Source organism: Stylophora pistillata, chromosome 2 (assembly GCF_964205215.1).
Source record: "Stylophora pistillata chromosome 2, jaStyPist1.2, whole genome shotgun sequence".
Lineage (NCBI taxonomy): Eukaryota > Metazoa > Cnidaria > Anthozoa > Scleractinia > Pocilloporidae > Stylophora > Stylophora pistillata.
Genome location: NC_142520.1, coordinates 11,414,278 through 11,426,309, shown reverse-complemented (window position 1 = coordinate 11,426,309; position 12,032 = coordinate 11,414,278). Strand labels below are relative to the sequence as shown.

The following is a 12,032-nucleotide window of genomic DNA, read 5'->3' as shown; positions in this document are numbered from 1 at the left end:
CCCGAGTTTTTATATTTCCCTTATTCATTAATAAAAGTATGAGAAAACTAAGTTGTTGACCGCGGTGACGACAGCGGATAAAGACATGCTTTTAGTTACTACAAGCATTTTCATACGTGAGTCCCCCAAAAAACGTTCAAGCATAATTCAACGTTCCCAAAAAATAATACTGAATATAAAGGAAGAGTGCCACTGTTTGTGGTAAAGATCTCCCTGTCACGTAATCCTTACTGGACATCTCGAGACAGCGGAGGACAGTTCACGGCAGCGAATACACAAACAACATTTGGCGCTGATGCACGGTAGGTACAAATTTATAAAAAATACTTAAATCAAAGTGTAAATATGGCAAACATTTATTTTACGGTTTGTATCCGTCCTCGGCCGCTTCCAACTAGACCCTGTTACATTTTGGCTTATTTTGTTTCGAAAATAACCGCTAAAGTTTTAAATCTCAGTTAAGCTGAGCAGCAGAAACGACAAATGTTGAACAAAGTTAACTTTTTATTCAGTTTGGTAACGATATTTCGCTCCCAAAGTGGTCTCTTATCTTTTCCACGTGCGCATTGTGGATTTTTCACCTCCAATTGCGTGACAAGGATTGGTGCGTTTTGACCTCTGAGTCACTTTTGCTTGGGGTCCTCAAATTTCGTAGTTTGAGTGACCCAAAAAAATGTATTTGAGTTATTTGAAGAAGAAACTTTGTTCTTTAGCTGGATTAACTTGATATAACCCCATGCCATGTACCAAGGTGCGATTTAACCCTCTCAATTTTTTCATTTTCTTGTCCGCCAAAATGAGCGAAATCGGGAAAAACCTAAAACTCCCAAAAAGTTTTGATTGTAACGGCATCGAACAAAGAACACTTCAGACTGTTTGTAAATACGTGTTCTTTTCATTAGGAAAATATTTGGTCACATTTACTGTTTTGTTTGTTTTCAAGCGACGTTCAAATGATGGTTGTCTAAACCTCGTGAAGGTGACGTGAGAGTCGCAAAACCGATATTGCCACCGTTCGCGAAAAATAAAAATGCAATTCAACTCAAAGGTTTTTTTTTCTAGAAATAGTTCATCCAGACCTATATTCTGGCAAGGTTTGGAGATTTTTTATTTTTTCATATTGCACACCTCCGTGCGATATTTACTAACGGCTGCTCTTAAGCAGGTGAGGAATAGTCCTGACTGTAAACAATTTTCTATTGGTGGAAAATCAACAATTCGTGCATTATTTTGTCTCGTGCATTTAATACTGATGTTTCTTGATTGTCTTGGGAATTATATCCGAATATTTATTTTGCAGAGTTTAGTAAAGGATTTGATCTAGTTCATCATAGTAAGTTACAACTTGAGCTTAAACATCTGGGTGTGAGCAATGTCTTAATTAGTCAAATGGATCTATCCTTTCCTTAGCAGATCTCAGATTGTTACTCGGTGGTGTCTTATACTAAGCGATACTACACAACCAAAAGTTTATCAAGATATATGTATCACTCTTTGTAACTATTTCCCCTGAGAACCATGAGATCCTCCCAAACTCCTCTTCCCCCATCCGATAGAAAATGACTGTTCCCCAGACATCATTCCACGTGTTGCACTTTCAGTGAGCTTTTAGTCCTGTCGAGTATCACAGGTCATCCAATCAGAACATACATGCAAAAGCTTATACCAATTTTTTTTAATTGCATTATTAACGGAAAGGATTTGTTTCTACAGATGTAGACGAGTGTACCACCGACTCGCACAACTGTGATACCAATGCTGAGTGCAACAATACCGAAGGTTCCTTTAACTGCAGCTGCAAGGCTGGGTTTAATGGCGATGGCAAAAAATGCACAGGTAACGACGAAATCTGTCCACTTAAATTGTTCCAAGCATCAAAATCAGTTTGTTATATTTGCCTAAATTTGACGAGCGTATAGGAACATCAACGATTTTCACAAGAAAGCTGTGTATAGTAATGTAGAGGGATCAGTTAGCTGCTAACGTGTCATTAATCATGCTTTGCATCGATTGCAGCGTTCATTTCATTACCCGTTTCGTGTCTAGAGTACTACTTCCTGTCGTCAAACGATTTACGAGTCGTGGAAGACAAATTGTGTTGGTTTATTTATGGCTACATTATACTATTTGTGTTTGGAGTTTAGTCAAGTTTACAGTGTTTTTAAGCACAGTTCTATTTGCATTCTGCAATCATTGTAAGCATCACGTCACGCACGTCTCGCGTCCTCTTTTGCCTTAGAAGGCTTGTGTCCTTTCTTGATGATGTATCTGTTAATTTGATTTCAGATTGTTTATTTTTGGATTGGTTGTTTATGTGGATTAAATGATAAAAATTATTTGACGCGGGCGCTTTTAGTGATATTTTGAGTATTGTAAAAAGTCGAATCTCACAGGTTAAACGATCAGACTAATTCTTGCATATGCTTTTATCATTTACCATTATTTCTTTTCAACGGAAAGCATTTGTTTCTTCAGATGTAAACGAATGTGCCACCGATGCCCACAACTGTAGTGTCCATGCTCACTGTAATAATATCGAAGGTTCCTTCAACTGCAGTTGCAAAGAAGGGTTTAATGGCGATGGCAAGAACTGTACAGGTAACTATGACATTTAACCATCTTCAAAAACCATCATCATTTGAATTTGTTTAATTTAGTTTATTTGCATTTACACACAACCCCACAAGCTGTTCCGCTTTAAACATTATCGTGTCTAAATAAAGGTGTTATTATTATTATTATCATTATTATTATTATTATTACCATCAAAAGTTAATCGAAAACAATAGATTCATAAACCTTGTTTGTTTGTATTTACCTTAACATGACAATAACTTCTCGAGTGCTCTCCAAACATCTTGCGTGTATCAATATCATCCAAATGCGGAACAATGCAACTCGTAAAAATACTCAGCGATTCTACACAACAAGACCTTTATTAAGATAAATATATCACACTTTGTATCCGTTCCCCCTGAAAACCATGTGATCGTCCTCTATAGAAAATGACTGGTCCTCAAACATCATTCTGCGTGGTGCTCTTTCAGGGAACTTTCAGTGTTGTCGAGTATCTCAGGTCATCCAATCAGAACATACCTGCAAAAGCCTGTATCCAATTTTTAGTTCTTAAAAAAAAATTTCTATTTTAGCGTATAGAGGGGTGTGTTTTTTGTATATCTCTAAGCAGTGTGATTGGCGTATTTTTTAGTGGTGTATCTCAAAACAATGTGATTAGCGCTTTTTTTTGTGTATCACAAACCAATCAGGTTATAGTATTTTGTACGTTGCACTAATCAGAGCGTTCGTGCTAATTTGGGGTTTTACAGATCTTTAAATTTGAGCGAATCAATGCGTGACTCGGAGAGAGCGGTTCGCGTCTTCGTTGTATGACTATGGAGGAGACTAAGTGAAACATGAGAAAAAACATTGAATCAAGTATTGCTTGAGATGTTGATGGGAACAACTTCAGAATACCCGGCCACTTTTGGCCGGTATGAATGGATTGCTCCAACAGTCCCGATATCAAAAAATGATATTAAAAGAAAGGACGTGTAACCATTGTTTCTGCATTCCAGCTTTCTCGAAGTCGAAGAATGACGAAATGATAGGGCCGTTAAACTAGTGCTCCCGTATTCCCGCGCTCCCGAAGTCGAAGAATGATTAAAAGAGAGGGCAGTTGAACTAGTGCTCCCGTAATTGCGCGCCTTCGAGGTGGAAGAATAATTGAAAGAAAGGGACAGTTTAACTAGTGTTGACGCAGTCCCGTGCTTACTTTATTTCGTTTTCTCGACTGAGGGATAATTTATTGCCATATAGGAGTTAATCAGCGATTCCATTTTGAATTTCGGGTAAAGAACTAGGTAAGAATGACATGCACAAGAATTGTGAGCTCATCTACTCAGTGTAACAGTTCATGTCCTCTGTGAGACCTTTTTCGCTATGATCTGTTGGGATTAGAAAGGTCGTCGGGAAATTTTTTTCTACCACTTTCAAGTCAAAATGTGCATGTTTTTGTGTACCACTCACAACGCACGTATCGTCAGCTAAAGGCCAAACACGAATTTAGCACGAGAGTGAGTTGTTGGTAAGGGCTAGGTTTCCTGACTCAGGTAAAACTAACGAAATCATTTGCATAAATCATATTTGATTGATTATCTTGTTTTTGCCCTCTGGTTCCTCTTTTTGCAAAGGTTGAAAACATCACCAAGTTATACTTACTTTCTACTTCGACTGGCGTATTAAATATCCGTTTCTTTTCTCTCTACAATTACGTGTTTACTTTTTACTCACCAGTATGGAGTAGACTTCCTGAGATAAAATGCCTTTTTCTATGAAAAACAACGTAGCTTTTATGACATATTTCTACCTCAATGAAAAATATTCCACAAGGAACAAAATGGTACAGTGAGTCAATTTTCCATGCAATTTTCACGTGCTTAGACGTTTTCTACCAATACAACGTACTTTTAGCTACCTTGGACTTTACCCCAAACGATGAATCATGTCGGAATAGCGACATGGATACGAGAAGCGCTTCAGAAGCATACAAAACCCTTCAGTTCGGTCACACGTTGTTCTTTGTGGACAGCGGATAGTGTCTGGTAATTGAAGGACATTTGCCAATAACGTTATGTCCAGTTTTCGCACTCTGAACTCCGCTAAACACTCTGATTCATCCATCTGGTCGAAATCAAACTTAGGGTAGGAGCTGTAAGGGAATTCTGGATTCTTGGAACTGTAACTTTCGTAAAAGGTCAAAAATTCTTCGACACTGATAATTTTACTATCGCACAAAAAAAGAAGCAGGTTTCTCATCTCACTGAGGGATGACATGCTCTCATACAGCTTATCTTCAAAGCAAACAGAGTTTGCTACCCACGTCGCCGCCGCAATCCTCGTCTAGCTGCTTAACGTTTATATTTTGGCGGGAACGACGTTGTTCTCTTCCCAGGCTCTTTCGGTCGCTAAAGATGCCGTTGCCTCTAAAATGACCGGTGCTTAAGTTCCGTAATGTTTTCTGTGCAACGCAAATTATGTCGGGTACAATCTTCGCTCAGGGGATTGCCTCCTTGTAGAGATCTACAGACCCAGAGTTAGGATAGATAGATTCCCCGCTTTCTTTACCAATGAATTTTTCCCCATAAGGGGTAACCCTTGAGGGTTTATTTATGATAACTTTTTGAATGTAATGAAGTTGTAGTGCATGCCGTTGAAATATGACTCATTCAAGTGCCCCTGAGATGAGAATTGACCATTTTATTTTGGCCTAAATTGTTTACACAATGTTGAATTGGGTCAAGTTAAGACCCTTTTTGCCATTGAAGAATCAAAACAAACCTTCGATGACCAATTTTTACCGCTTCAATGTCGTCCGAAAATCGTCCGCCATTGCTGAAAACATGTTCCAGCCGAGCCCGCAAAAACGTCATCATGACGTCAAAGGCTCAACAAACTGATGCTTTGCTTTGTCACAACTCTCTTTGTTCGCTGCACAGAGAATCACACATATTACTTTTTTGAGAACTGTTTCGTTGTCAGTCGGGAAATGTCGACTTTTTCAGACGATGAATTGTCCCAGAAATCATCTGAAGCTTCTGTGGATAGTTTTGCGCCAACAAACGATAAATTTTTGCCATGCGAATAAAGATAAACACAGAACGGCGCGAACTCCCCATATGGCTTTTGTGGTCACATCACTTTATCGCCTTCAAACTGTATTTTTGCTTGTCGTAAGAGATTTTCCTTTTTTGTAAGAAATGATCGGGTGATTAGTAAAATAGTTTTCGGCAATGGCTAATTGTGTATCCGAAGGCGGATATTGGGAGTTTGTGAAAGCCATTTCTAAGCCATCAATGTGTCTTCCCCGATGCATTTGGTCAGTGATCTCATTAACCCTTTCCTGAAGTGAACTCTGTTGTTGAGTTGCACTTTGGCCTCTGTTGTTTTTTCTGTCTTATTCATGATGACTATTGTTGTGATGCTTAATCGGTGAGGTTTGAAGCAAAGTCTGTTTCAACTCTTTTAGAACCCTGACCTCATTGCGTTACAAAGTATATTTTGGCTTACATGCAGTCCGCAAGTAGCGTTATGATAATTTTCCAAGTAGCTCTGAAGGGCGATGGAAGACTGAACCGGTGGCATTCAGTTTGATATGAAATAGAAGTAGTTCTTTGTTTTGTCCGTGAAAGGTGTAATGGAGGCACATTCGTCTTGCGAATAAATCTCGCAAAAGTTGGCCTGATTTTAATTCGTTTGTCGCGGGCGTTGTGATGATTTTGAGACCCTTTGATAGCACGCTGACTTCGCTGTCAGATGGTTGATAGTTTGACAGGTTTTTACAGAAATTTTAATTTTCTCGGTTGCTTGGCTGCAAGCCTACATTTTAAAGTGTTTTTACGCTCTGTGTCTTAAGCTGTTTGTTCTGCTTTCGCTGATATTAAAGCCAGCTTTTTTTAGAATCAGAGCACACAATGATATTTTTCATCTCTTTTGTATAAAAGTGAGCTCTTTGAGGTCAGAAATTTCAATCCTCAATTGGGCTATTTTATCATTCAATGTTCACCGAGTACTTTCCTTAGTGTAAGGTATTCTGCCTGAGTGTTGTTAAAGGTGGATATTGATCAGGTCATTTGTAAAGGTGACAAAATCCGTGGAGGTTCGTAGACTTCGCTTTCCGACTTCGAGATCGCACTGAGGACGATTTTTCTCGTCCCTTCTCTTCTTGAACGGAAGGCATTGAACCCGCCATAATTCTTCGCCTAGATCCTTCAAAGTACACAGATCTCTCGAAACAGTCCTCCGAGAAGTGTTCGGAGTAGATCACAAATATTTCTGTAGGATTGAAGTTTACTCGACGAGGTCGCACAAATCGCATCAGTTTTTCCCGCTCTGATCTTTTTGCAAGGCTCCGATGCAGAGAAATACATGCAGCGTGGTCTGTACGATTACTTCAGCTTTGTATTACGCATCGATGCCCAGTCATTTTTGTTTAGTTTTCGTAAGAATAGAGTAAAGCACTCTGTTATGTTTGCTTGACATTTTGCCATGTGAAATTTTCGCGTTGAGCCTTTGACGTCACTTCCTCTGAGTCCTGTGATCAACATCCGGAACGTGATCAAATAATGGCGGACGCGAACTCGTGAATTTAACGGCCCCAAATTAGATATTTGTGGTGCTCGGTCTAAACTGATATTTGCAGAGTAGGTGAAGGAGACACACTAAACACGAAAATGGAAAAGAAATGATGTACGAAAATTTTGATCTCAGGGGCACTTTAAGGGTTATTCATCACATCACACACAGCGCCCGTGGGCAAGATGAAGCAAATCCTGCGTTCTGATTGGCTACTCGAGCAGGCAAGATGAGCCCATCTTGCCCCCTCAGGATTGCCCGCATTGATCCCGCGCATAAAAAAAAAAAAAAAGAAAAATAGAATAAGAACTACTTTCGTAACTCTTGGAAAATTTCGGCGACGGAAAGGCAAAAAGCGGCAGAAGATAGTCAAAAGAAAGAAAATAGAAACGGCTCTCGTGAGTTTGTTGTGCAACAAACACTGTTGGCTTTCTTTCCCAGCTCTGGAGGGAAAAAGGTCATTCTTAACTCGTAATAAAGCGAAATCTTTTGCAATATAATAAATCCTTTATTAACCAACCTTGTCCGGTCAAGATGGCTGGATATTAGCCTTGTTCTTTTTTCACAATTTTATGCACTTCGACATCGTCGCGGTCCATAAAAATGCAAAGAAAGAACTCGGCCACTATCCAGCCGTTTTGACCTCGCGCTTGGTCAATAACGTATATTTAAATTATTCACACATGAGAAATTGCTCAAATATTATCAGTGGTATTTATATCATTGTTATATTGTGTACATACTGCACTGTAATTCAGCTCTGCCTAAAAAAGAGTTGATTAAACATATCTATCTGTCTATCTATCTATCTATCTATCTATCTATCTAACCATTTCTCTTTCTCTTTTTTTCTTCAACCTACTTACCAGTATGTTAATATCGTGTCAAGCAATAGCTTAGAAATTCAACCTTGCTTTACCACAAGAAGAAAGACCCGATCAAACTGAAAATTTGTCAAAAGATAAGAATTCAACTGTTCTATTAACTTACTAAACTAAAATCTCACAGGGATCGATAATTCTTTTTTTCTAAATTTGATGACATCACGTGAAAACCAAGAATTAAATCCCCTGGTTCAATAGCCCCGGACGCTAAATCAAAATTTTACGATTTGCTCACTCTCGACTTTTTTCATGCAGAATGGCTGGATATCAACAGTTACTCGTCAGCACTGAAGCGGAAAATGTGAATTAATGCAATAGCGCATGGAAAAGCCCAAAAGGAAGGGGAGAGAGGGCTTAAACTAGCCCAGCAGCATTGATAAATCTCGCTTTCCCGATTTACAGAAGCAATCAGTTAAAAATCCAAGAGTGGCTTTTTAAGAGGATGGGTTTATCTATAATTCAAACTTAAGAAGGAAAAGTTCAAAGAGGTATAAAGACTTCCGTAACCTTTGGACTGAAATGAGGAAAAGAACGGAGAGTTTTAGTCGAAGGCCTATTTCAAAAGCGATCTATTTTAGCAAACAAGACCAACACAACATTTCAACCACAATCAGATGCGATGCTTGATAATTTTTCGGGAAAAATATTTCATGACGACCCGGTACACGTCCATTGAGAGACAAAGAATTGAATAAATGATAAAAAAAAAATGACTTGAACATTAAATAACTTAATAACTACAATAACGGCGAGTAGTTTTAAGTATCGATCTACAGGATTTTAACTGTTCCATGTATTTTTTCTAGATGTAAGTTTACCTTTAATGAAAGTAAAAAGCTAAAACAATTATGGTTATAACGATGTAGATAACTTAACTCTTCCCTTTCAGCTTTCAAGGCCGCTTTTACAAACCTCAACACCAGTGGAAGAATTGGTCCAACAACGCTGGGCAGTCACTACACAGGACAGGATCATGACGGGCAAGTCACACTGTCCAGCGGAGTTCAACAGTGGACTGTGCCGTACACTGGTGACTACAGAATAGAAGCAATAGCAGCTGCAGGAGGGTACGATATACTCACTAAAAGTACTCAGTACCGAGGAAGAGGAGCAAGAATGATTGGAACGTTCCGCTTAAACAAGGGTGAAGTCATTCAGATACTTGTTGGTCAAGAAGGAGGAATAAACAAGCGCTATGACTCTTCTGGAGGTGGTGGAGGAACGTTTGTGGTGAGAGGAGCCAACACACCTTTGATAATAGCTGGAGGCGGAGGAGGGGTAGATAGAGCTCATTCAAGACATGAAGGATGTGACGCCAGCGCAAACACAACAGGGAATCCTGGATACAAATCATGGTCAGGGGGTAGCAATGGACATGGTGCACACACTGCTGATGATGGATGGTCAGGTAAGGGTATATCGTGATGATTCCTTACATCTCAGCTGTTTATTTAATGTTACATCATAATCATATTATAACGTGCGCTCTAAGTGGCTTATAATTTAATGGATGGCTGATAGAGATGGCTCAGACTGACTTCATTGTTGGCGAAAATCTCCCATCGAGTTTACCCGCGAAGTTTCAAAACTTTCACGACTGTTTTCCCTCTAACCTTTTGGAGCTCTATTTGAAAAGAAGATATGCTAACATGATAATCGTTTCTAAGAACATTGAGCATCATGTAACTCTTCAAAGCGACGGAATTAGTTCTGGAGTCGACGATACTTTATATGCCAAACGCGATGCGTGAATGTGGCTGAAAACAAAACTGAGCTTTTTTACTTCGACCGAGGCTTCGCGACGTTGGGGTGAATGTTATTCTGAAGAGCTGCTGCATGTATGTCCCAAAAGTGTTGTTCAATAGATGATTTTCCTTTGAAATCGTACAATTTTTAAGATTTTCAACACAATGCGACGTAATTTCTGATCGTCAATTCTAGTAACCAACAATTCAAGGAGGTAAATCTATCACAGGGGACTCGTAAATTTAGGAAATTTCCTCTTGGTTTTCTGAACGGTCGGTATTATTTTTAGTGTTGTATTGATAACTCCGAACGCTCCCGGCTGCACTTCGAGCAACTCCTCTCTTGTGCTCTCCAAACTTTTCGCGTGCACCATAACTCGAAATATGCGTCGGCGTCACATAAATCTTTAATAAATCTCGGATAAAATATGAATATCCCGAGATGAAAAAAAAAAAAAAAAAACATGTGCGGTGCGCTAAAATATACTTAGGTGAAAGTAGAACTTGCTGCGTATTTATAAAAGATCATGTCTAAAAATTAAACTATGTAGTTTTAATCTATAAACAATCAGCAACATCTAGGTTACTTCTCACATAAACAGCAATTCCGCCTTTTTCCCTCAAAACCACTCTTGACCAGCTCCTGTCCCGTCTGAATATGTTTTAGATCTGTATGCTGACAATAGATTCAGGTTTATCTGGCTCAAGGTGTATTTCGGAGGCGACGCAAACATCAATATCGCTCTTCTTTAAATGATCTTGAGTGTACAGCCGCTCTAAACCGGTTCTTTCTTTTAGTTGGGCTACAAATGTTCGTAAATAAAAATTTGGAAATAGCAAACTCGCATTTCGGGCTTTGCTGACTTGTCGATGAGGTCGATTATCTGGTGTTTAAAATAAGGCAGCGGTATCGCTGTAAATGCTTAGCCGGAGTGTTTGGATGTCTCTGAGTGATGACAACTGGTATCCGATAAGCTTTCGTGCTTTTAGAAATTAATGTGTCGTTATCCTCCTCAGTTTCTCGAGATTTTAAGAATGCCGTGTAGTTTCAGAAAATATAACGTGTCGTAATTTGGTCGGCAAGCTCGAGCTCGTGATCGAGGGTCGTCTGGGAGGATCTCAATGGGGGGGGAGAAGGTGATGTTGACGGTTGACGGTTAAGTTTTAAGTCATTTGACGGTTGATAATTAATTTTTTGGAATGTTGTTTATCAAACGAACTAAACAAACGAATTTGGCTGTAAATTTTCATAAGGACGCGTTTGTAAAGAACTGTTAATTCATGACACCTTTTATTGATAAATGACTAACAATTTACGACACCGGAAGTGTTTCCAAACCGGGCGGAGTATAAAGCGTGAGCTTTTCTTTATAAAACCGCTTCACTAAGGCTTTAAAGTTATGTAAAGAGCTCGCTCGCTTAATGTTGCTCGGTAAATCGTTCCATAATTTAATTGTGCGAGGAAAGAAAGAGTTTTTAAAATACCGCTGAGTACGAGTAAATAAAGGGCGGATGTTTGCAGGATGATGACGTCGGGTTGCGTATATATGGTTGACAGGAAGCAGAAGATTGTCAAAACTAGCGTTGATAAGACCTGACCTAATTTTGCATAAAATGACAAGATCATGGACTTCTCTTCTGAATTCAAGCGGCAGTAGGCTAAGAGTTCTCAGTCTCGCAGTGTAGCTGGTTTTCCAATCTGGGTGGTTAAGTATGAATTTAGTAGCCCGTCGTTGTATATTTTCGATTAGCCTACGATGCTTTGCTGTGTAAGGAGACCATACAGAGGATACGTACTCGACGATTGGGCGAACTAACGCAGTGTACATCATTTTTATAGTTGATACGTTAACAATGTCTCTACCGCAGACACGCTATACAAGACCAAGAACTTTGTTACACTTGACTCATATCTCTTCGATGTGCGTCGTCCATGATAGTAGAGTAGTGACAGTCACGCCTAAATCCTTGGTGTCAGGAGGCGAGTCCAAGGTCTGGCCGTCTAAATGGTATGTATGCTTCTCTCTTTGGCGCGAGGTTCTCTTTGACATGTGTAGAACTTTACATTTGTTTGTGCTGAAAGACATACCGTTGTCGTCACACCAAGTTTTGGAGTTGTCCAAGTTAGCTTGCAGCAGGGAGACACATCCATTGGAAACAATAGGGTGATATAGCTTGCTATCGTCCGCAAAGAGGCCAAGTTTACTTCCGTAAGTAATGGGGCACGACATGTCATTAATGAAGACCAGAAATAAAAGCGGACCCAGGATGG

At 39.4% G+C, this 12,032-nt stretch overlaps 1 protein-coding gene across 1 annotated transcript; it reads left to right on the top strand.

The window, feature by feature from the left end:
- The first annotated feature begins 2,420 nt into the window (after positions 1–2,420).
- LOC148737118 (uncharacterized) lies at positions 2,421–9,440 on the top strand. The gene is made up of 2 exons (XM_088749262.1): positions 2,421–2,598; positions 8,905–9,440. The coding sequence occupies exons 1-2, from the start codon at positions 2,421–2,423 to the stop codon at positions 9,438–9,440; spliced, it is 714 nt and encodes a 237-aa protein (XP_088605388.1).
- Positions 9,441–12,032: the final 2,592 nt, after the last annotated feature.